The sequence below is a fragment of the Sminthopsis crassicaudata genome, chromosome 2 (assembly GCF_048593235.1).
Source record: "Sminthopsis crassicaudata isolate SCR6 chromosome 2, ASM4859323v1, whole genome shotgun sequence".
Classification (NCBI taxonomy): domain Eukaryota; kingdom Metazoa; phylum Chordata; class Mammalia; order Dasyuromorphia; family Dasyuridae; genus Sminthopsis; species Sminthopsis crassicaudata.
The window spans coordinates 262,014,730-262,041,337 of record NC_133618.1 but is presented as its reverse complement, the minus strand read 5'-3'; the positions used below and the strand labels follow the sequence as shown (position 1 = coordinate 262,041,337).

At 33.9% G+C, this 26,608-nt stretch overlaps 1 protein-coding gene across 4 annotated transcripts in view; it reads right to left on the bottom strand.

Annotated features, from left to right (window-relative positions):
* The window catches only part of SLC12A6 (solute carrier family 12 member 6), a 98,778-nt gene that overhangs the window by 52,409 nt on the left and 19,761 nt on the right, over positions 1–26,608 (bottom strand). Inside the window, exon 1 of one of the 4 annotated variants that reach the window (XM_074289171.1) lies at positions 19,372–19,609. The exons of 2 other annotated variants lie outside the window; for them this stretch is intronic. In XM_074289171.1, the coding sequence (XP_074145272.1) occupies positions 19,372–19,492 (121 nt within the window). In that variant the 5' untranslated portion in view covers positions 19,493–19,609. Of the gene's footprint in view, positions 1–19,371; positions 19,610–26,608 lie in introns of those variants that run through there. One more of the 4 variants, XM_074289172.1, reaches the window with a different exon arrangement.

The following is a 26,608-nucleotide window of genomic DNA, read 5'->3' as shown; positions in this document are numbered from 1 at the left end:
AACCACAAAATAAACAAGAAAGAAACTAGGGAGGTTAATGTAATACTAGAAAACCTAAATATAATAAATTTCTAGAGAAAACTGAACAAGGATAGAAAGAAATATACCTTTTCTTCAGCAGTACATGACACCTATACCTACATACACCTAAATCTACAAAAATTGACATTTATTAGAGCATAAAAACCTCACAATCAAATGCAGAAAGGCAAACAGAGTAAATACTTCCTTTTCAGACCATGATGCAATAAAAATTATATTCAACAAAAGGCCAGGGAAAGATAGACTAAAAACCAATTGGAAATTAAATAATTTAATTCAAAAGAATGAACGGGTCAAACAAACAAACAAACAAACAAAAAATCACAGAAACAATCCATAATTTCATCTAAGAAAATAACAATAATGAGACAACATACCAAAACCTATGGGATGCAGCCAAATTAGTTCTTAGGGGAAATTTTATATCTCTAAATATCTATATGAATAAAATAAAGAGATAAAAAACCACCAATTGAATACCAAATTAGAAATTCTGAAACTCAAAGGAGAGATTAATAAAATAGAAGCTAATAAATAAAACTAAGAGAATGGAAAAAGGAAGGAATCACAGCATCAAAAATGAAAAACCACCCATGAAAAAGAAATTAAACCAATAATTAGAAGCTATTTTGCCCAACTGTATGGCAGCAAATCTATCTAATCTAAATGGATGAATATTTACAAAAAAATATACATTTCCCACATTAACAGAAGAGTAAATAAATTACTTAAATAGTCCCATTTTAGAAAAAAGAAATTGAACAAGCTTTTAATGAATTCCCTAAGAAAAAATCTTCAGGACCTGATGTATTTATAAGTGAATCCCTACAAAGCATTTAAAGAACATTTTATTCCAATACTATGTAAACTGTTTGGAAAAATAGGTAAAGGAGTCCTGACAAATTCTTTCTTTCTATGACCCAAATATGTTACTGATACCTAAACCAGGAAGAGCCAACACAGAAAAATAAAATTACAGACCAATCTCTTATGGGCCTTTTTGCATAAATTTTAAATAAAATATTAGCCGCCAAGATTATAGCAGTTTATCAGCAGGATAATACACTATGACTAAATAGGATTTATATCAGGAATGCAAGACTAGTTCAATATCAGGAAAACTGATAAAAAAAAGACATTCATAGCAATTGCCCACAGAACTGGGACTATACCTCCTCAGTTTAAGCCTGGACTCAATACAGGAGGATAAAAACTTTTATACATTAAAAACAATAAAATAATAGGATCAATTAATTAAAAGAAAACAATGCAACATTAAGTGAACAGGAACTTTCAGAATTAGAAGGGGAATGGAAATAGGCATAATTCTTGGAATTTAGAAAAAGAGATGTTTCTGCAGGTGTCTGTAAACAATCAAGGGAACATGGAAACAGTAATTGATCAAACAGTATGGGGCTAGTTTTCAGAGAAAACATATAAAGTGCTTATGATGGACAGTTCTAAGAAAACTCTTTGCATCAGTCTTGGGTCTCACTGGGTTTTAGGTCAGCATTACTTAGGTTCTTAGTTAAGGGTCTTCAAACCGTTTCCCAAACACACAATACTAGATTCAAACAATTTTTTTCTCACAATTTCCATGACTGAATATAGTTTTCTCACAATTAGAAATTAAACTAGACACATAATTGAATAGAAAAAGAACTAAGCTAGTTACTGAATTGAGTGACAAAATAGAATCAGTGCAGTTCAATCAGTTTCCTCTGTTATTTGCATTTCTAATTAGCCCCTCAATTCTCTTAAGGGTGAGGTTTTAGATAGGAAGACATTTTGAGGTTTATTTACAATTTGTTTTTTTATTTTTCTGTCTCTCTATCGTCTATATCTCCCCCAAATCTAATTTAAATTTTTTAAAAAATAATTTATCACAACAGCAGTTTGTTTTGTTCAAACACGTTTTGTTTTCTTTACATTTCAATCCTTTTGCCTTTTAGGAGATTGACATTTTTGGCCCTGGTGAAAATATTATTAAAATTATTTGGACCACTTATAGAATATGAGGATTGAGCATTGTTTGGAATTGAGAAGCATACATTTCTTGAATTCATGTAAATATAAGTATATTTTTCTATAGTCAACTAGCAAATGAATGAGTGCCTAATAAATGTAAGGCTCTATACCAAATACTGTGGGAGACTGAGAGAAATATAAAACATAGTTGCTAAAAAAAAAAAAAATAATAATTAATTAATTAAAAAAAATTAACACTTCAGCCTTATGGTACCTCAATCTCTTCAATTCCTGTTGTTGGCACCTTTACTCTATTTCAGCTGCATACATAAAGATCATACTGTTCATCTCATCACTATTCATAATAGTGCTACCTCTGTGACTGAGAACTCTGAAATTTCTGTCTGACCACAATCTGTTTATTCTTTCATTCTCCCTCCATTTTACTCTCCTTACACATTTTTCATCTTCATAAAGACAATTAACTATCTACTCCATAGAAGTGAAAATTTATTCAAATGCAATTATAGTATTCCTTAATTTGCTCCTCCAAAACCCATCCCAGTAACAAGGATGAGTCTTGAGTTTTGTGCTTAAAGCTGGAATTTTACTATACAGAGAAATTTAGAACAATTGCTATATTCATATAATATTAACATAATCTGGACACAGGATATGTTTTATTTTGATACACATTAATAAGAGTGAACAATTAGGTATTCAAGACTTATAAAATGAGATTTCCCTTGAAAGAGAAGTCAGAGATGTGGAAGAAATAGCATGGAAGGCCATCTGCATGAAAGCAGAGGTTTACAGAAACCTGGAAATGGTAGTAGCCCTCTTGGGCTGCAATGTAGTTTTTGAAGGGGCAGGGAGAGCCCCAAATAGAAGTCTGTGTTTTGTCCCTTTATTAATAAAAAGCCACTGGAGGATTGGTTTTTTTTTTTGTTGTTTGTTTTTGTTTTTGCAAAGAAATTAGCTTTGTCTAGAAAAATTATTTTGGCAGCTAGGTAAATAATGGTTTGGAGAGGAGAGAATGGAGGCCAAGGAAGCCCTGTTCAGATATTAAATAATTTTAGTGGAAAGAAATTTAGTTTTCCTCGGTAGGGAATGAAAAGAGAGGGAAAAATATGACTGTGATTCCCCTCAATGAGCTTACATTTTACCTGAGGTTCTGAGGAAATGGAACCACCTACTAGAGACTGTTGATAATATACCCACATTATTTCCATAGTTGTGTATGTTTGTAGATAGAGAGGTAGTGTCAAATAGTAGAGGAGGGCTGGCCTTGGCTCGATCCACGTTCTGATACTAGTTTTGGGACCATAAAAAAGTCACAACCTCTCAAAACTCTAAAAAAGGCTAAGGCTATAAACTTCAGACTCACTGCTGTTTTGATTGATAGAGAAAGTTTTCATAGAACAAATTCCCTAAAACTGATGAATGTATGGATCTGGACAACAATATCAACAAAAAAGACACTAAGTAGTAATTTTCAGGGGCTAGAGGGAGAATAATAACTTGAAAGGATCAAGAAAGTTCTCATGTAGAAGTTGCAATATGAGTTACATTTTGATAATAACCAGGAAATCTTAGTGACAGAGTTCAAAGTAAATGTTCCAGGCAAGGGCAGAGGGACAGGAGACAGACTGTCATCTATGGGGGAAAGGAAGTAAACCAGTTTGGCTGGAATTTAGTGTATAAAGAGGAGTAATGTGAAATCATTCTAGAAAGATAAGTTGGAAAAAGACTAATACACTTTAAATATCAAACAAACTCCTTTGTTTAAGGAGTTTTTCTCTTATCTCTGAGAAATTACAAAACTAAAGGAGAGAATGGTTACACCTGTGCTTTAGGAATATCAATTTACCAACTATATGGAAGAAGGTTGGGAAGAGAAGATGCTATAAACAAAGGAAAATAGCAAGGTTGCTGATGCAACAATCTAGGAGAAAGGTTATCAAGACCTTTAGTAAGCTACTCTGTACTCTCAATGTATGAGTAGAGAGAAGTATGTGTTTAGAGATGGAGGTGACAAGACTTAGTAGCTAAGGAAATGAGAAATATATAAGAATTTAAGATGAATCCAGTATTAGAACCTAGGTGATTAGAAAGATGGTGGTATCCCTTCATTGAATAGGAAAATTAGAGGAGTGCAGAATTGATATAGACAGATGAGTTCTGTTTAAGATATATTGACTTTAGGATGACTGTGGGACAGCCAGCTGGAGGAGTGCAACATGCAGGTGGTGACATGTAATTGGAGCTCTATAAAATGTCATCTGATGTGGAATAAGTGAACCCATGTAAGCTGAAAAGGTCTTTGAGAGAATGTATAAAGAGCAGTGAGGTATGAGGTTGGAACCCTGGGCTATAACCACCCACAGATGGAACAGGTTCTGGAGGGTTGATCATAGGGAAAAGAGTAAGCATTTGCAAAGGGAAAGGGCTACCCTTTGTCAGAGACTGATGCAAATGTAGAGATGTAAAGACTTGAACTGTAGAATTGAATGAAAGAGGCAATTCTTACTGGATGTACTCTTATTTTCCCCAAAGTTTTAAATTTTAAATGTTTTTTTTTCTTCTTTTTACATTACTTTAATTTCTGAAACTGTTCTCCCCTATCCCTTAAGGGCTGATCTGTTTTCTTTGTAAAATATTAGGCAAGGTCCTTGACTGAAAGGGAGATGAAGAGTGATATAGATTACTTGATTTCAGAAGAGGTCTGGAACAGAATGCAACAGAAGGTAAAATTAAAGTTCACCTGAAATTAGCTAACATAAATTTACAATATACTTAGTGAGTGACTAGTTTTGTTTCTCTAGCAGGCTGGTGAAGACTGCTAAAATAGAAACAGAGAATGAAAATAATGGGGAAAAAAACCTAGGTTTTGCTTCTGGGAAAGAAAGACTGATGGGAAGAAAAGGTCCAGCAATTCAGGGTAGAGGAAAGAGTTAACTGAACAGAATTATTTCAAAGAGAAAAAAGAAAGGACAGAACAGAGTAGATAGAATGACCAGATAGAATGATAAAGACCAGCTCTAGCTAGGTGCTGTGATCCTAAGAACTAGGCCCAGAGAGGGGAGGAAGAGGAAAATGAACAGACAATAAGGAGAAGGTGAACTAGTAGTGATGGTGGCATGCGTGTGTGTACACATGCCAGCAGGAGTGCCCATGTATGTATAAATTGACAATGGATTGGAAAGTTGAGGCAATCAAGCCTTCATCTGCACTAGCTGGATTCTAAAATCCTTTTCAGCTCTAGCTTTATGCTCTACAGTGGCCTATTGGAGTTTTGCTTCAAAATCCACTTTGCTGTTTTATATGTATAACAGATATCACATTTCTTGCCTTCTCAATGGATGAAGAACAGGAGGGGAAAAGAAAATTTTGGAACAAATTTTTTTTTTTTAAATTACACAATTAAAAAAAAAAAAAGTCCATGATGATGGACCTAGATTAGTTTATAATAAACAGTGCTAGCCAAGGCAGTGCAAAGTCTAAAAGGTCAACAATAAAAATGCAAAGACAATATGAAAACTTCATTAGTGTCTGTTGATACTATGGTAACATAAAAATCTAGAAAAATAAACTTTATCTGTTTAATTAATTTTGAGTTCTCTAAAAACCAAGTTGACATTTGGGTAAATTAACTTTTAAAAAACCCAGTCACGAGTTCAGTGTCATTTTGCAGGATGAACCACACCTAAAAAGAGATTAGACAGTTTTATTCCATTGTCAAAGCCCTAGTTAATGATGTGATAATGAGAAGAAAGTGTTTTAAGCTACTTCATACCACATTATTAAATGAAAACATTTTATAACCAAGGATTTAAATACAGCTTTTAAGCTACCTCCCACTCCACATTTAATGAAGTGTGAAGTTGCTAGGGAAATACTCAGCACTTTTTAAACTAGAGACTGGAATGTACTACTTTGTTCCAGGCCCAGCATCTGGATTCTCAGATCAAAATATCTGTGTTCACCTCGTGTTAGCATTAGGACAAGTGAAAATTGTGAATTCACAAAAACTCAAATTATGCTCTTTAGTTGCCATTAAGCCAATTCATTGGGTAATAATAAAACATGTAATTCAATCTGGCAAAACCTCAAGTTAGTTATTGCACAATTATATGAAGTCTGCCTCAACCAAATGTCACCATATACTTTGGCCATCTTCTTGAGAGTCTATAGTGGTAGTGGATGGACTGTATCTGGCCTCTAGAAACCATGCCTTTGGAAACAATCAATTGAGCTTTGGAGCCCCTGCCAGGTTCAAGGTGTCCTGAGGGAGAGTAGGAATGCCATCTCAGGATAAGATGGCCCCCTATTATCTAGCTGACCCTAAGGCAACTTCACATTCCACTCTGCCTTTTTTTTCATCCCTTCTATCCAGGAGCTCACTTTCAGTTCCAACTTCTTCCTCAATAAATTGCAATCAATTTAATACTACCATTGGTAATTGAAAAGAAGTGCTTGTCGATGACTATTTATCATCTCTATGTCTTCTTAAGTTATAATGACCAAGCTAGACCATAAGAAGGCACACAAATATAATATCAAGACATTTTTTGATATGTTGATTAACATTGCTCAGGTTTTGTCCCTCTTTCTATTATTTATTTTTTGGGTAAAGGCTTCTAAGGGAAGAGAAATATGCTGAGAAATTCATAAAAATGAAGTATCTAAATAAATATTTTTTTAAAAATAAGGTTACCATAAAGGTCAAAAAAGGCAAGTCTTCTAATTCTCTATAAATAATACTATTAATAGTAGTGTATTTAGGATCCATAGATCCAGAGCTAGAAGAGCCTCAAAAGTTATCTAGTTCAACTCCATTATTTTACAGATATGGAAACTGAGGCCAAGTGATTTGCCTTTGGGAGTACACATAAAAACAGGATTTGAAGCTAAGTTCTCTGACTCCTGAGCTAGCATTCATTCTTCTGAACTACCCTGTAAAATTAGTAAACTAACTGATCACTTCACTTGTGGGTGCCTATTAAGCTGGCAAGATCCATTAATCAGAGTGAGTGCTTTAGAATATAACTGCATCTGAGGTTAGTTTTAGAGATTTTTGAAAAATTTAGCATTAGCTACTAAATCTTGGAGAATGTTAATTCCATATTAGTAACTCGATTCCATAAGATAGAGTTCCTATAATACAACATTTTAAAATTCAGACCTCAGACAAAAGCAAATAATACTATTATGAGGCTTTAAAAGTTAAGTGAATTTAACACGAATGCATGAAACATAAGACTCATAAAGGAAATGATAACCACTAGCTAATATACTGCATTTTGCCATAAAACTGAAGTTGTAGAAAATGATAGTGCTTTAAGAAAAGTTTTTGATGGGAAATAAAACTTAGAACTTTAGATTTAGGGGTGGAAGTCTTTTTTTTTTTTTTTTTTTTTTTTTGCTGAGGCAATTGGGGTTAAGTTATGTGCCCAGGGTCACACAGCTAGGAAATTGTGTCTGAGACCAGATTTGAATTCAGGTCCTGACTTCAGGGCTGGTGATTTATCCACTGTGCCACCTAGCTTGCCCCTGAGGAAGAGCAGTGTTTCCCACATGCTCTGACTCCCTAAACAGCAAATTATATTGCATTGCATTTTTAATGTAAGTTATAGGACAGTACCCTGAAAAGTCATAGTTAGAGAATATTAAGACAAAAGGGAAAAAAAGTCAACATTCCAAAAGCATCTAGCTTTTCTAATCAACATTCCAAAAGCATCTAGCTTTTCTAATCAACATTCCAAAAGCATCTAGCTTTTCTAATAAACTTCACCTTTCTTATTATTCTCACCTCTCTCCTCAACCATTCTATCTACTTGCTTGATATTGGCAATAATATCTGGTCAAAGTATAATGATTAATGTATTCTGCTCAAGTAACACCAACAGATAGATGAGTAAAAGGCTGACTACTCTCCAAAAAGAAAACAAGGGAGGTTAAAGTATTGTCTCCACTATTAAAGTCAGGAGCTCTCTTTCACAGTTAAAAATCATATTTCCTGAGTTGTATTACCATATAAGTGATCTTTCTTTTTCAAAATTCCTACCAGCTGGCAAAAAGATCAATTTCATGGTAACGATAAGCATACTATTTAGACAAAGTTTTAAATTCTCTAATATAAAAGCAATACTAATAATGGGCTTCACTTTCTTTAGTATGATAGTTCCCTGCTTGTCTTTAACGAACATCTGTTTATCATTGAAATGACCACGGTTATTCTTCAAATAGCATACCTTAAAAAAAAAAAAAAAAAAAAAATCCAAAAAACAAAAAACAAACAAAAAATGTATCTTGAATTCAATCTCAGTTTAAATCGACAGTATTATTCCAGTTACAAGTTTCAAGTAGGAAAACTGATGTATTTTTAGATTTAAATGTGGAGATCGAGAAACTGGCAAATATAGATAGCTATGTAAAATTTCAAAGTTCTGAACACATTTGCCACTTGAAAAAATATTTTCAATTAGAAATATGAAGCACACTGAAAGAAGATGTATGAAACTACAAAACATTCTTTTTCATATAATGTTGATGACTAGCAAGTTTTAAAAAATTGCTTGATGACAAGACCAGCTTGTTGCAGGAGTCTGTTGGAGACAAGGAAAAATATGTACTAATTTGTACTTAGAATCCATAGATCCAGACCTAGAAAAAAAAAATGGAGTATAAGAAATTGATGTTGCTATTATTGCAAAGAATGGGGAAATACAAAGGATGTTTTTTCAAGGAAATACACTGTTAACAGTTTTCAACATTTAAAGTTCATATGGCATCGGGTCATTTTATTAACTAGACATTTTATTAGCATAGATAAATCCCTTAACTTTTCTGAGTTTTATTTTTATAACCTGTAAAACGAAGTTATCTTTACTACACTGTGCACTATGGTTGTCACAATAATTTTCCTAAACTTTGTCTGACCATGTCACTTCACTATTTAATAAGCCCCGATGGCTTCCTACTCCCTCTAGGATCAAACGAACTTCTTTGACATCAAGTTCTTCACAACCTGGGCTCTTTCCTATCTTTTCTGTTTTATTTCACTATTTCCCTTTATATACTCTGCAGTCAGGCTTAACTTGTTGCTGCTCAAATATGACTTTACATTTCCTATCTCTGTGCTTTTGCATTAGCTGTTCCTGATTTTTGGAATGCTGTTTTTGAGAATTTGTAACTTTCAAAATTTGCGACTTTGTTAGAGGGTCACCTCCCAGTTACCCAGATACTAGTGCCTTTTCTTTGAGGTTAATAACTCCCATCTATTCTATATCTTTTTTAAGTAGCTTTTTATTTTCAAAATACATGCAAAGATAATTTTCCAACATTCACCCTTGCAAAACCTTGTTTCCAAATTGTTCTCTCCCTTCCCCTCACCTTATTCCCCTAAACAGCAAGTAATCCAATATAGGTTAAACATGTACAATTCTTCTAAACATATTTCTACATTTATCATGTTTCACAAAAAAATGAGGAAGAAAAAAAAGCAAACAACAAAAAGGGTAAAAATAATGTTGTGATTCACATTCAGTCCCCATAGTCCTCTTTCTGCATGCAGATGGCTTTCTCCATCACAAGTTTATTGGAATTGACCTGAATGACCTCATTGTACAAAAGAGCCAAGCCCATCTATACTGTCTATTAAGTTCTAATTTGTGGATATATTGCCACCTCCATTAGGATGGAAGCTCCTGGAGAATTGGCACTGCTTTTGCTTTTTCTTTGTATTCCTAGCACTTAGCACTACATATATATATATATATATATATATATACACACATACACACATACACACACACACATTATATATATATATGCTCATTGACTAATTGATCCAAATGGAAATGCCTTATAATCAATTGGAACAATGATGATATGAAAATAAAAGAGTTATCAATGTAAGGTTAAGAGAAGAGACAAGCTTTAAAAAAAAAAAAAAAAAAAATCAATAAAATTAATAGTGAACAGGACAGAATCTGGACAGTTACCATTAAGTGATAGGAAGAAAAACTTGTAAGGATAACTGGTTACAAATAGAAATATAAAGAGGAAATAGATAAAAGCAGAGTAACATGTCAAAGAAACTGGGGAAGAAAAAGAATTCATGATAATGGGGGAGGAGTTGACCAGCAGCGTTTAATGAAGTTCAAAAGTCAAGAATTAAAATTGAAGAGAAAAAAAACAAAAACATAAACTAATGTATCTGAAGCTATTAATGATCCTGAAAAAAAAAAAAAAAAAAAAAAAAAAAAAAAAAAAGCAGTTCTAGTAAAGAGGATGAAAACTCTTTTTGAGGATGTGTGTGTGTGTGTGTGTGTGTGTGTGTGTGTGTGTGTGTGTGTGTGTGTGTGTGTGAAGATCTTGCCAGGGAAGAAAAAAGTGAAATGGCAGCTGGAAGGGACAAATGACAGAAAAATGAAAGAAGACAATACCCAGGGACAAGCTAAAGAAAGGAAAAGAATTTTGGAATCAAGATGAAAAAAATTAGCTTCTGAGTAGGACATCTCTGCTCAAACAATGGGAAAAGTAAGAAAAAAGCACTTGCAGAAATGAGAATATGTCCAGGTGTAGTTAGTATATAACCAGTACATATAGTGTTCCAAATTTTTGAGAAAATGAAAGATCAGTGAAACTTGAAAAAAGAAAAAGCTGCAAACAGTAGACTTGGTGTGGAAACTAAGAAGTTAATAATAGAGGATAAGTAACATTGTCTGGCTGTGGCAAGGCAAAACTGCAAGTCAAACAAATGAAGTCCTGAGTCACGTAGAAACATGAAGGCTCAGGAGGAAAAAAACAACCTAGAAAAATGTAGTTTAAAAACTCCAATCATCCTTTGAATTTTTTGAAGGACATCATCCCTCATCAAATAGAAAAGAAATGGATTTTTGGTTTCTTTGCTGAGGCAATTGGGATTAAGTGACTTGCCCAAGGTCATACAACCAGGAAGTATTAAGTGTCTGAGACCACATTTGAACCCAGGTCCTCCTGACTTCAGGGCTGGTACTCTATCCACTGTGCCACGTAGGTGCCCCAAGAAAAGGATTTATAAAATATCATTAATAAAAACTGCATTCATATTACTAAGCAGCCTTTAAAATATTATTGAAAAATTTTAAGTTACATACAGCAATTGTTGCATATGAATCATACATTATATAAATATTTTTTCCTCAAATGATCCAAATAAAATTCGAAAAATTAAGTGCATTTTTACTTACAAGTACAGAATAAAGCCAAGTAAAAAGCATTATTAAAACAAAAGAATGTTTTTTGATTATTCAATTCACATTGTTACAAATCTCTTGTCAAAAGATTTACATTTATTAATATAATAACACTGCTACTAAAATCAGTTGGTTTATAAAATCAGCAACATGGTTAAGACTCAATGGTAGAAAGGTAGTTTACTATTTTAGAAGACTATTTTGGGGAGGGTGGTGTAAAAACACATTTTGGGGTTCTGAAAATAAATTCTTTCTGAAATACATTAGCAAAACTTTTGAACATTGCTGGAATCTTCTTGTTTTAAGTTTCTTCCTCAGCATGTTAAAGAGATTAACTCTATGTGGTATTTAGATCTGAATTCAAATCCTGTTTCAGAAATTTACCTACCAGTGTAACCCTGGGCAAGTCCCCTAATCTCTCAACCCTTTTATTCACTGATAAAATGGGATAATAGTACTTATCCCCATGTTATGAGGATTAAATGGAATAGCATGTAAAAGTTTGTGAATTTTCAAACACTCTCTATATATGCTACTTATTATTATTCTAATACTAAACTAAGATACTTTTTAATTTAGGCAAATCTTTAATTTTCAGAACTTTGTGAAAAGGATTTTTAAAAATGAACCATTATTCAATATTATTTTAGAATGAGGCTGATAAACTCAAGTAATGGTTACATTAAGTTCAGAAAGTCAGTTTTATTGTAAATGTTGGTTCATTTTCTGTTTCACATTTGCTTTAGTATTCCCAGAGCTTAGCACAATTCCTGGTGCACAGTTTTTCCTTATAAAATGCTTGGGGTTTTTTTTCTGTTCAAGTTATTGACTCCTTTTTCATTTGACTCATTCATTTTAAACCCTCTTTCCCACTAAAACAAAGAAATGTAACATGCTAGACTTGGAGAAGAGCACAAAACTTTTTGTGGTGCAGGCTAATAATCCTTGCTGTAGGAAAAGCTAGGGCCTACAGACTTTCTGAATTCAGGAGTTCTGAGCTCCTGAAGAGGGTGTGTGGGTGGAATGGGGTATACCACCACTACTAAAGGAGGGGAAGGAAAAAGAGAGAAAAAGAAAAGGCAAGAAAGAGCAAAAGAGAGGCAGAGAAAAAGAGAAAGGAAAAATAAAGAAAATTCACTTTCCTTCATTGTAGAGGTAGGGGAATTAAGGAGGTGGAATATTGTATAATGTCAGCTGATGTTTTGATTTTGTTGAACTGTATTATTTGGGAAAGAAAAAATAAATTCAGGGAAAAAAATGATGAAAAAATGAAAAATCATCAATAAAACAATTTTTTAAATGAAGTTGACTTGTAAAAAAAAATTTAAATATTTAAGAAAATTACTTAACCTCCTGAGTCTGTAATTGAAAGCTGGGATCTCTAAGGTTCTTTTTGAGTTTAAAATACTTTAAAAAAACTTAACATTTGGTTATTGCTTGAATTTTGCTTTAAAATTTAACATATCAAACTTTATAATATATGTTTATATTCTTAAACTAAAGGAAACTTATAATTGCAAAATAAATGTGAAAAAAGTGTATATTTGGGTCTTACCACATACACAACCCACCACAATAAGGATCATTTGATTTAGAACTGCAAAGGACCTTAAAGATAGTAAAATGTCTTGACTTATTAAGAACAAAAATCATCTTACATATGTGGAAACTGAGGATCAGAGAAATTAAGTGACTTGGAAACATTCTGTGAGTGGTAAATAACATCAAGATTTAATTCCAGGTCCTTCTGACTCCAAATGTAATACTCCCTCCACTACAACAAAAGCAAAGGCAGGCCAGTTAAGAGAGGGGTTATTCTAGATGCCTTCTGACTTCTCTCATAATTTCAAAGTTTATGTTTCTATTGAAGAATTGGTTAAATTTCTCAAGGAAGTGTGTAAAGGGCCACAGATAGTGGAGAACCCTAGTTGAGGTATAAGACCCTTTAGTTTAGTAAAAGGAACCTTACTGACCCCCAATGGGGGCTGGGAGAGCCCAGATATCTCCTATTGGAATTCAAAAGGGTGCTTTTGACCAGGATTTGTGAATCAAAGGTCCTAGCTTCTTCAGCTATGAGGAGTTGGGAATCAGAAAGGAATAACTCAATCTGAAAGGAGTAATCTTAAAGGGACCACAACCTGCATCACTAAGGCTATCATGGGACAAAGGACCACATTTTTCTTGATGGCCCTAAAGGGAGTCAGGGACTTCTAGGCAAAGGACTTCAATATCTCTAGCACTACACAGCACTGCCAATGAGCAGGAGTCTGAAATTGTTAAAACTGGGATAAAGAACATTTAGGATTTTATATTATTCAAAAAAAAATTTCTCACAAAAGCGCTGAAATTCATTGGAAAGAAGGGAGCTCTGTTGGAGTGTGGTAATGCCTCTGGATCCTAGCTCTGAAGGCTGACACAAACATTATGGCTACTCCCAGGTGTCATCTTGTGAAACCAGGAGCCTCACAGATCCTCAGGTCTTACGGCTGGGCAAGTCAGAAGCTTAGGTCCCCAGGCAAAAACTTAGAATCCTGGAACATCACAAATAGGTGAAAGGGACAGAGGAAGAGGTGTTGGATAGGGGAAGACATTAGGAGAAGGCCTGTGGAGGCCCCCAAGAGGGGGTGGCCCAGGACCACATCTGAGGAGTAGAGGCAAATGGCAAAGACCTCAAGGTGAAGAAGTATCTCACTTTTATATTATCGGGCTAGGGACAAAGTGCTAGAGGCCCCATCTTAATTATAACTTTGTTTCTCATAAGTGCCTTTTTTCTAATTTTACTTTTTTTGGATACTCCACATGAAAAAAAGAGTACTTTTAACATTTTAGAACATAAGCTTCTAGAAGGCTCAAACACCACTAGATGCTTGGTATATTTTGATGAAAGGCTAGGATATGGAAAGGATTTAATACAATTTAAAACATATAGTATTCCTTTCATTGCATCCTTATAGTCTCCTTGCTAGGGAGTGTTTAGTGGAGTTAGTCACCTAATATATGTTCCTTAGCTCTGGTATAGATCAATCTCTGAAAAAATATTTTCTTAAAGTAAACTTAATTCAAATGTCAATGTGTATATTTATACCAGGACTCCAAACTGTCTAACCTCTGGTCATCACAGTTATTCATAAGTATTTTAACCACTTAAGCTATCACATACAAGAAATATAACATTCTACAAACTACCTATGACACTTATAGTATTTCATTTGGACTAAAATGGATGTAGACAGTTAACCCTGTTACAAAAGCAATTCTAAGGTATTCTACAAATAAGAGAATTCTTTGAGTTTCCCAGGTACACTGAGAGCCATACTATGAAACTTTTATAAACAGAAAAAGAATTAAATAAGCAGAACTCCAGAATAATTTTAATAGCAATTAGTAAAGACAAACAACTTTGAAAACTATAAGACCTGTGCTCAACACAACAATCATTCATGATTCCAAAGAATAATCCAAAGGATTATCAAAGGATAACATGAAACATTTTTTTTTAAAATTTCTTGACAGAGAGGTGACAGATTTGGAGTAGAGTCATTTTTTTAATAAGGGCCAACTGCAGGATTTATTTTTCTTGACAATGCATATTTGTCACATGGAATTTTCTTTTCTCTAGGAGTGGTGTTCGAGGAAAGGAGAGAGTTCTGGCAATTAAAAAGTCTTATTTACTATTTTTATTTTTTACACTGGTACAAGAAAACCTCTCATGGGGTAAGAATAATATAAATGTTTATAATGTAAAAACATTAATAAAATTTTAAAAAATTAAAAGCTCTGGGGAAAAGATACCAATTCCTGTTTTGACTTTTAAAACCTATTATATTCTGGCTCCAGCCTAATTTTCCACTCCACATTATTTACATATTACATGTACGTATGTACATACATATATATATATATTCTCACTAGAGTGGCCTGATAGCTGTTCCCTGCTTATGTCTTTCTCCTGTTTTAGGACCTATTCAATAGTTGTTCCCATGTTTGGAATGTACTTTCTTCTTACACAGAATTTCACAGAATTCTGAGATTGCTTTAAAACTTAGGGATAGTAGGTACATTAGGTAAAATAGGTACTCCATAAAATGTGGTGGTTTCCTTACTGAATTAGAAAGCCACAAGTTATTCACAGAGTGGCTGGGAGGAAAGTCCTTGGAAAACATTAAAAGGCAAGAAAAATGTAAATTTCTTGGTAGAAAATTTTGTGGGAACCCTAGGAAATTTAGAACCTTTTAATTATTTTTATTTGTTTTGGGATATTTTTTGAAAGGAAACACTAAGATTTATATAGATTTTTCTTGGGTAGTATTATTAACAATAAATGCTTTAGAAAAAGTTGTACAATTAAAAATGTCTTTTTCTCCCATCCTCTTTGTGCCTATTGAAAAGAAAAAGAAAAAAAAAATCATTAATATGTATTTCCTACATCAAAACCAAATTAGAACAAAGAAGAAATTGCCTTTTGAATCTTTGGATAGGGAGGAGTTCATGATCAAACAAGAGATAAGAGAAAATATGTGCTTTTCTCAAAGATCAGAATCAGGTGAAGTAGATAAACTGTTTGGGCCTGGAGTCAAGGCCCAAATTCAAATACAGCCTCTGAATTCCTGACAGAGGGATTCTGGGTAAGCCCTTTAACCTGTTTGCTTCATTTTAGTCAACTGTATATAGGGATAATATTAATACTCATCTTGAAAGGTTATCGTAAAGATTAAAGGAGATACTAAAAAAAAAAAATTGCTTAGTCCAGCAACTGATGGGCACTTTACAAATTCTTATCATGAAGCTCTATTATGAATAGACTTTTTTCACTAAGCAAACTTGCAACACTATTGTTGTTACCACTCCCTGCCATGGCTACACCTCTTTGTCTAGTCAAAACTCTATATAACAAGGTTTAACATCAGATACCTTAGGTCTTCTCCTGCATAAACGACTAGTTTTGCTTCTACAACATTATAAAGAAGGCCTCTGTGAACGCTTTGGTTTTATTTTTTCAGAATTGACAATAGGCCTTATGCTTTGGGTATTACCTCTGTGGCCCTTTGGTCAGAGCTGAAGTAATAATCTCTGTAGTTCTTTGGTTTATTTTATTTATCAGAGTTTAACAATTGATGCATAACATCTGGAGCTCTTTGATCATTTATTTTCATTGCAATGAATGATCATTCATTGTTTAGCAGAGCACCTTATCATAATGAGTACTATTTGAATTCTTATTCTTTTTCCTTCAAAAGATGACATGATGATGCTATAGAAAAAGTACTGGTTCTAGCAGTAGAGGACATGGATTAAATTCTGCTTACTTTAGGCTTCAGTTGAAAAAAAAAAAAGTGCAAAAAAAAATGACAATAGAGTCATGATTCGAAGCCAGAGGTTCTTAACATTTTTAATGTCATGCACATCTTTAGCGGTATAGTGACACTTAAAATACCTTTTCTCCCTAAAACACTTGCTGCCTACATTCATGATTGAAGGGATGCAAAGGCTAAATTTCACTTACGGTTTAGTGGAAAAAAAAAATGTAATCTAATCTTTTCCCCAGTTTACAGACTCTTCTGAAATTTGACCACAGACCCCACTAAGAATGCCAGTTCTAAGCCTATCTCTAGAGCCTAGCTCTAAGCCTTGTTTCTACATATTTATCAGTCAGAATCTTTAGTTATTTTCTGAGCTTAAGTTCTCTCATTTGTGAAATGTATTTGTATTATGTATATTACAAGATTACAGTGAGAAAAACAATGTATGAACTTTAAGCCTATATAAATAATTCATTATTCATTCATGTCTTGATTAAACATTTTATCTTATAATCAATTATCAAATTACAAGAATGCAAGTTATATTTTTATTTAATTGTTTTGTCTTCTCAAGCCCAAAAAGGGCAAAAGATCATCTATCTTATCTCTGTATCTCATGTATTCTAAGTATCTCCCACAGGGTTTAGCACAGTGCCTAATGCATTGGAAGGACTCAAGAATACATTTATTATCAATCATGATTTTCCTTATTCATGATTAGCTTTATCTGCAACTTCACTTAAATATGCTCTAAAAGAACAAAACCAAGCAAACCAAGCAAAGCTAGGTACTAGGATCTAGTTTCAAGTCCTCTCTTCTTATTAATTCTATAACTTTTAACCCGTCTCAGTTTCCTTGTATTTAAGATGAGGATAATAATACCTTTACCACCTATTTCAGAGTCATTCTAAAGAAAATTTGTAAACCTTAAACATATTACATATATGTAAGGAGTTCTTTTGGGAAACTGACATGCTCCTCTTCTGTCTTTGCTTAGCTTCTCAACTGATTACCTCTTTGATAATCGCATAGATTAGAGATTCAATGCAGCCCTTAGCAGATTGTCTAACAATAGGATTTTAGCTAGGAGAGATAGACAACACAAAACACCTGGGTAGTAGTAACCCAAAAACATTTCTCATTTTAGTTTCCTACAAACATTCTGGAGCTAGAAAACGTCATCGTGTAAAACTGGGATCATGGGAAGCAGCTTAAATAAGAAAGAAAATTAGATGAATGTGGAAGGATGAACTTGTTTCTATTTTGTATAACTAATAAAGACAGCAAAAACAATGAACAATGTTGCATCAAAGGGTTAATACCTAAAAGTAGAACACATTCATCAGGTGTAGGCTCAGACATAATTATGAAAAGACAGTTTCTTTTAGCTGAAATATTAGATTACCAGGTTCAATTTCAAAGTAGCTGATAGCTGCCCTCAATTTTCTTATCATTCTGTCTCGTTATTTAATGAATTCTATGTTGAATGGAATGAGAATAACCTCTTGGACCAATGATCTTAATGTCTTCTGTTATATTTCCAATAAGAAGTGACCTGAATTATTATTAGTATTTTCCATAACAGAAAAAAGATTAAAACCATGTTCTCTATAAGAACCCCTAATAGGTTACTGCCTTGTCGTGGTGGTGGAGCTTGTGTACTTCAATGAAACCAAGAACTATGTCTTGTAAGGGCTTCCCCAGGGGAAAAGGGAGAATATTGACAAGAAAGTACTGTAGAAGTAAATGCACAGGATCAAGAAAAGTTTGACTCAACAGAAAAACAATTCTTCTTTAGAAGAGTCTTCAAAAATCCCAGAAACTAGATGTACAATTACACTCTATGGCAGCTGAGCCCATATGCCAATGAAAGTAGGACTTGATGAATTACCTCCTTCTCTGCAGGTCACAACCTATTCCCGCTAGTCTATTCTACCCAACTATTATTGTTTATGGTACTTGATAAATAGAAGATGAAACTTCAAAATTATATCAGACTGGGAAGAAACCCTGAAAAAAACATTTATATTGTAGATCTCATTGCTTTAGAGAAGTCACTATAACAATACTTAATACTAAATATTTAAATACTAAATAAATACTAAATAAATATTTAATACCCAAGTATTACCAAAAGCATATACTAAAGCAGTGGTTTGGTTTCAATCTGACAAAAGCTGTCAGTCAGGAAGTCACTTTTGTACCAATAGTTATTTGTAGAAAAATAAGAGGCAATCACCCTCATCAAATATTACAAAGCTCTTTTGTTATGTAAAGTACAGCCACCACAATGGTAGTATTTCTGATCTTACATAAAATACTTTTTAAACTACTTCATTATCTAGCAGTTCCCTCCAAACACTCGGAGACTGGTAAACTGAGCCAGGAAAGATAAAAGTAATTTTTAAAGTCAAGAGACAGCTTCAAAGTCCAAGGTAGTAAACTACTGAACCATGTTCTGTGATATTTTAATAAGCTGTTAAGTTTTAATGCCCTCATGTAGTTCCTTGTTACTAGATAACTATAATGTCTTTGGACAAAATTTCAGCACTCAATGCAAAATCAAAGCACAGGCTTCTTTTTTCATTTTTTGTGTGCGCAAAAATCAAGTATCCTGGTGTTACTGACAATTCTAAAAGCAGGTAGGATACATCTTGTGAAGGGGAAAAAATTAATTTGGACGAGTATAAAAAGCTCCCAAAGCGGATCCGTGATGAAAGGTCATTTTAACTTGTAGCCGGGAACAATCCCTGAGTTCTCCACCCTCCACCTTCAGGCTGAAAAAGGTGTGCTCCCCCACTCCCTCGTCCCTCGCTCACCTGGTTCTCGGGAATCCTGAATCCGGGGTTTTGCCTCTACCAAGCTGAGCTCTTCTGGAGTGATACAAGTTGCGCCCCCCTCTTCTGGATCCTCTACCTTAGTCACAGTAAATTGGGGCATTTTCAGATGCTTTGATTTTCCGGTTGCCCTTCTTCCAATGTCTGCTAACCCGGCTCTCGGACTTCGCACAATCCCAACTAGAGAATGGGACGGAGAATGGGGAAGTTCCCCTGACTCATGTGACCTACAACCCCAAAGGGGCGGAGGGGAGATGAGAGGACACGCCTTCTGCAGTGTTTATCTGTCACTTACTAGGATTAAGCACTCCTCCTCTTATTGTTATTAAAATGTAGAAATGACGAGAGCTCAGCTAGGTTCCTTTCCCTGGGCCACCTGGAAAACCGGTGACACTGGGCTAGGTTCGTGAAAACTTTGCCTAAAAGCTGATGGAGTATTTTTTGCACCCTTTGGATCATGATAACAATTTCTGTTCATAAAAAATTCTAGAATGGGGAAGCAAAGTAGTTTACTTCATGGTCTCCACTTTCCAGAGAACTATGTCTTGTACATTGACCAGATAGGTCCTAGTTTTTAAGTCTATTAATATCCTTCAGGATTTTAGGGAGGTCTTGTTACAATCTATTATCTAGTTAGCATTATGACAGCAGCTCACATAAAGCCATTATAAGTTTTACAAAGTACTTTCCTCAAAATAATACTGTGAAATCTACAGTTAAGTACTTAAATTCCATTTTGTAGATCAGGAAACTAAGCTTCTGGGGTGTAAAGTGTAAAGTAAAAAATAAAAAGTAACCAAGTAGAGGTCTCAAGCTAGTAAACTGCCAAAATCTGAATCCAAGTGCTCTGACACTTAGTCCACCTCTTTCCACTACACCAAGATCATTCATTCACTCTAAAAACATTTTGAGTTGAACAAAGTTACTCAGCTAGAAATTGAGGGTGAGAAGAGGGATTAGGTTTTACAAAAATCCTAAAACACAGTTTCTACTCTCCATAAACTTACAAATTTGATCAGTATATCCAGAATGAAAAATGTTTCCTCAAAGTAAAAAATACATAAATCAGTTTTGTACTGTTTCAAAGAGTTTCAATTTCTCATGCTTTTAATTAGAAGATAATTTCTCTCATTAAGAGACACAGCTTTCTTCAGCACCTAGTTAAATAATCGGTGCCAATCTTTGACCTATGTGTTCAGAAAATCATGTGAAATTTTTCAATTCATATCTTTAATTTATGACATTTCTATTACCCAGTACTAACTCTTTGCATTCTAAATGGTTTATCTATTTTGATGATATGATTCTTTGCATCGGGGAATATATTTTAACTGAAAAATATTAAGAAGCAGCTCTTCAGCTCCAAAAAGCCAGTAACTCTTCTATCCCATATTGAATTGAAAAAGGGAAAAATTGCTGGCACTCAAAAAATGTGAAAGTTTTAAATTTTAGACTTTTCATGGGTATACTTGTATAGAAAAGAGAAAGGTTTATCAACTTGTAAGTCTATGTTACTAAACTATTTTACTTTTGGACTAAACTTCAATCTGGATACAAATGTTTTCTTGGTAATCTTCCTATTTATATCTTTGGTAACTGCTATACCATGATTAAGTCAAATGTTTTGATCAATTTATCATAACTGGCATAAAAATTTATAGGTAAAGATTTGAGAGTTTTGAATACAGTATTTCCAGTGTCTTTATCCTTTAGACGAGCTAGCTATAAGGATATTAATGAGTTCCAAGGTTTTAGAAAGAACAACAAAAAGACAATTCATGGTTTGTAATAAAAGATTTATTGTAAGTGTAATCCTACCTCCATCCCAACCTAGAGTCTACACAGGTGTAAGCCATCTTTTTGCCAAGCCCACTGAGGCATATAACTTGGAAGTTTTGTGGAGGATTGGAATAGGTTTTGCTTTCTCTCCTCCAGAGCAGGATTCTTAAGTGTGACTGCATGCTTAAAACACAGAGAATTACAAAGAAAACAAAATCATTGAAACAGTTATCAACATATCTTTATTTTTTAAAGGAATAATTTTTCAGTTTTAAATTATTTTAAATTTTAGGACCTCATTTTTTTTTACTTAATAGTATTTTATTTTTTTTCAATTACATGTAAAGATAATTTGCAACATCATTTTTGAGTTGACTAATGGCTAATGGCCATTAATGCAATTTGAGTTGATTATTGTGTGTACTTACTAGAAAAAGGATTCCCCCCTTCAAAGGCAGGAGATATTTATTTTTTCAACAGAAAGAATTCACCTATACTCATCTATACACCTGGACAGATGGGACACACACAACACACACACACACACACACACACACACACACACACACACACACACACACACAAGAATTTTGTTGTATTCTATAAGACTATCTCATACCAAATATAGAAGCCTAGATTCATTTCTATTCTTTCTGTCAAAGAAATCACAAACTTAGAAGAAATAGATTGTAGGGAGAAAAAAAAAGCCACTCCTATTTATGGAACAATTTAGGACTGTTCTCCAAACATTTTAAAAACCTACCTACTTTTATCTAATTTCTCTGCTGAACCTGTACTAAGAAAGGGAGAAAGTAAAAGGGTAGTTAAGAACTCTCAAGCTTCATAGACATACAGCACACAAGTAGTTCACAAATAAGCAATTTTAGTACACAATTCTGTTAGGTTGGCCACATTGTTCGAATGCCAAATGTATGCTTGCCAAAAAAACTTATTTTATGAAAATTTCACAAAGGGAAGTGATCCCAAGACAGTCAGAAATAGTGATACAAGGACACTGAAGTTGTCAAGAGAGACCTTGACAACTTTAGAATCGATTGTATAACATGGAAGACACTGACACAGAGCTGCCCAGCATAGTGTGCCCTCATCAGAGAAAGTAGTGTGCTGTATGAACAAAACAGAATTGAATTAACCCAAAAGAAATGTGAGGTGTGCAAAACTCGTGAAGCCACCTTGAATGTTCATATGGACTATTTGTGCCCTATCTGTAGCATTCTGAGCTCTTTTTGGTCTCATCAGCCACAGTTGAACACACTGAAACTCGACTCTTAACAGTGAAGTCATTTTGGTCCTCTTCCAGTAGGGAGGACAACAACCAACCAACTAACAACTAACAATCCACAAGCACTTCTGCCTTAAGAGGGCCATTAACAACTGGGAGTAGGGGTGGGCAAAGGAATTCTCCCTTCCCCTATCTGTTGTTAACTGGAGATAATAATAGCATTTTGATCTATGTCCAAAATTCTTGCCAGAAAATGGAAAGGATAAGGCAAAAAAGCAGCTTAGTTCTTGATGACTTCATTTATAAGTCAGCAGAAAAGGGTGGCTCCACGTCCTCAACTGATTCATTTATGGAATGAAAGGAAAAGGACAAAACACTGATGCATTGTTGTATTTTGAAGTCCCTTAAAGGTACCTTTTGTTTAAAGGGTGGTTCCAAATTCCCAGTCATTAAAATGATCAGAAATTCCCATTTGTCACATACATGTTTCACACCTTTTTTAGGGAGAGGTACAGAATAGACAAAGATTCTAAAGCTTACCTCCTGGTAAACTCCAAATTGGTTTGGAAATTCCAGATTCAACCCCACCCTGTCCTCACATTTTAAGTCTGCATCATAAAACAGAATTAACTCCAAGGAAACCCACAAACATTTTGTAATTAGGCAATCTTGGAAGTAACTGAAATTACTTAAATGATTGAAAAATCTCATTTAGCTATACCAACTGTACCACTCAGAACATTACGATGGAAATTTCATGGATTTGCGTAAGAATGAATCTTTTTATTAGGAGATAAAACACAAGCCAGATGGGCTAGTTTCTCATATACACCAAGTTATTCATATTTTAATAATCACATTTATTTTAACAAATCACATTTATTTATGACATTTGATAGCTTAAACGGGCAGGTAGGTGGCACAAGTTGAATGAATGCTGGACCTAGAGTCAGGAAGCCCTGAGTTCATATGTGACCTCAGACAACTACTAGCTAAGTAACTATGGGCAAGTCACTTAATCCTGATTGCCTTAAGTTTTCTCATCTGTAATGAGCTGGAGAAGAAAACAGCATATCACTTCAGTATCTTTGCCAAGAAAACCCCCCAAAAGGTTGACTGACACAACAAAAAGGTTGTCAGACACAAATGAAAAACAACAGAAATTTATAAAGCAGTATCAAGTCCACAACCATTAACTGTCCTCTATATGAGGATACAGAGAAAGGCATTTCTTGTCCTCAAGTAGCTCATAGTTTTTCCTGCTTAGGAAATCTAAATTAGATTAAAATATGAGGAAAAATTAGCTAATAATCTATTACTTGTTTTCTTTTGTCCTTAAACAAAAAATACCTTTAAGGGACTTCAAGGTATATTCATGCAACAGTGTTTTATCTTTTTCCTTCCATTCCATAATTATAATCAACTAAATTCATTTAATTAGAGAGATTATAACTTTACCTTGGGCTAACATTAGAATTTTAGAATATTTTTAAAGAGATGAAATTTCACATATTCAATTTAATTAGCTAATAGAAAAATGGGTGAGCTAAGTCATAAATCTTAGGTATAAATACTTTAACAAATAGATCTCTAATTAGCCTAATCATTAAGCTTAAAACAGCTGTTGAAGGTACTACTTGATAAACTTGTTGGTATTCAACCATAGACTATTTGTATATTTTATTTGCTTATAATTAATTTGCTTAGCAAGCTCTTCTTTCTTAAGAGATTTAGAGTGAAATTCTTTTCCAAATTTCATCATCTATCAGAAACATGGCTAAAAATGTATAAGGTGAAGATAAGATTTTTACAAGATTTTGAGTGCCAGATTAAGTAGTCAGAAGTTAACTTGATAAGCAATAAAGAGCTGATAAAGCATTTTTAAATACAGGAGTAATAAGAGCTAAGTATTAATAAGGAGTAATAAGAACTAGGTTAGCCGAGCTAACTAGAAGTTATGTGTTTTTTTTTTCTTCCACTATGATAACTGTTTCAATCTTGTTGGTTGTATGACAAAACACAAAGATAGTGAAAGAAAGTGAGGGATTAGTGATGGAATGATCTGATAGAATATTCCTGGCAGGTGGAAATGGAGGCTTTCTACTAAACTGGCAATGGGAAGAGAATGGAGGTGACAAATATATGAGATATTGTGGAAACAGTTTTGGTAGCTAATCAGAATATGAACAATGAGGACCAGAAATGAGACAAAGAGACTATTCAGTTACCACTGTTGGCGAGTACCAGTGATAAAATAAATCGACAAAAATAATGAGGAAGAGGAACAGGTTTGACATCTAGTCTTGGTCTCAATCCAGAAACAAGACACTTAAAACCATAATTAATATCAACAATCATAAATTGATATATTTATGTGGTATAAAAGACAAAATATTTCACACATGTATGTATATATGTGTGCACATATAAATGTATATGTATATATGATAAATTTGCAATCATCTCAGAGAAAAAGGATTCTTGCAGAAGGTAGAACTTCAATTGACACTTGAAGAAGTTAGGGAAGCCAAGTGGAGGAAATGAAGAGGGAGAAAATTTTAGACACAGGGCAGTGAAAATGCCTGGAGTCAGGAGATAGACTGTTCTGTACCAGGAGCAGCAAGAAAGTTAATGTCATTAGATCACAGAGTAAATGGAGAGGAGTAAGGTATAAAAAGATAAGTGAAATAGGAAGAGGCCAAGTTATGCAGAGATTAAAAAAACAAAAACAAAAAAAACTTTCATTTTGATCCCAGAGATGATAGGTTGACACTGAAATGGCCTGAATAGGGATGTGACATGGATAGACTTGCACTTTGACATGGATAGACTTGCACTTTAGGAAGCACAATATGACAGTTGAGTAAGATGGTTACTTTCTACTTCATTCCAGTGCCATTCTGGTAAACATTCATTGTGTCATGGATGTGACTCTTAGGTTCTCAAAGGCTATGTATGCTCTGGCAAGCTGAAAAAGCCTTGAGTACAGGTCTAGTTACAGAATGAATTCTCCAAAGAACAGTCTAACTTATTCTTAGAAAGTTGACTACCAGATAATTATTTTTAACAGCAACTAAGACTTATATACTTTCTCTTTCTCTATATGTATATGTATGTGTATGTGTAAGCACAAATAAATAAAAATACAAGTACATATAAACCTATGGATTTTTGCATACACACACTAAAGCATGAAGTATTTTCCATCTTAATTGGCATATATAATTTGTTTATGAGAACCAGGACAGTGCTATGAGGCAATGAATTAGCATTAGCAGCTAAACACTGATAGCTGAACTGAGCTAACATGTCACTATTACTCAAATTTTTCTGTAACTATACAGTATTTTCTCTAAAGTAGTATGATCCCTAAAATTGTCCACTGTTGACACTGAAGAATAGCACAATACTAACATAGTGGCTAAAATTCCTTTTAGATGCTGCAATCAGCTTGTGTACTGAAGAAGCATGACAGTTGAAACCCCTTTACTAAAATATTTGCAGCATCAAAAAACAAGAAGCTAGCAAATACAGCAAGTAGTTTATGGTAATAAACTCTTATCATGTCAAAACTAAGGATACATTTCTTTAAAAGTAAAATGTAAAGTAAAGAGAATACAAAACTAGATTTTATTTCTCCTATTTGCCTAACATATCCTCAGAAAACAAAAAAAATTTTATAAGTAAATTTTGACTGAGTTCCATATAATACATAAACGTTAATTTTAGAATAAAAGTAGCTAAATAATGTTTTAATGTTAACTCAACAGCCACAACATAGTAGGCACTGTACAGTATGCACAGTGTACAACACAACACAGTAACTATAAAATGAGGTTATCATATCTAGATAGTTCTGGAGGAACTATTACTACTTTTTGTCTTTTTTTAGTCCTCTCCTACTCTTTGTGACCTATCTGGGGTTTTCTTGGCAAAAATACCAGCTTAGTTTGCCATTTTCTTCTGCAGCTCATTTTTAAATGAGGAAAGAAAGGCAAACAGCCTTAAGTAACTTGCACAGCCAGTAAATGTTTGAAGACAAATTTGAAGTTAGGCCTTCTTGGCTCCAAGACTGGTGCTTTTATCTGTGCCACCTAGCTGCCCCACAAACTCATTATAAATCTTTCTAATTGGAAAGAACAAAACAAAGAAAAATCTGATAAAAGAATTAAGTCAAAATGCTAAAGGAATGGATTA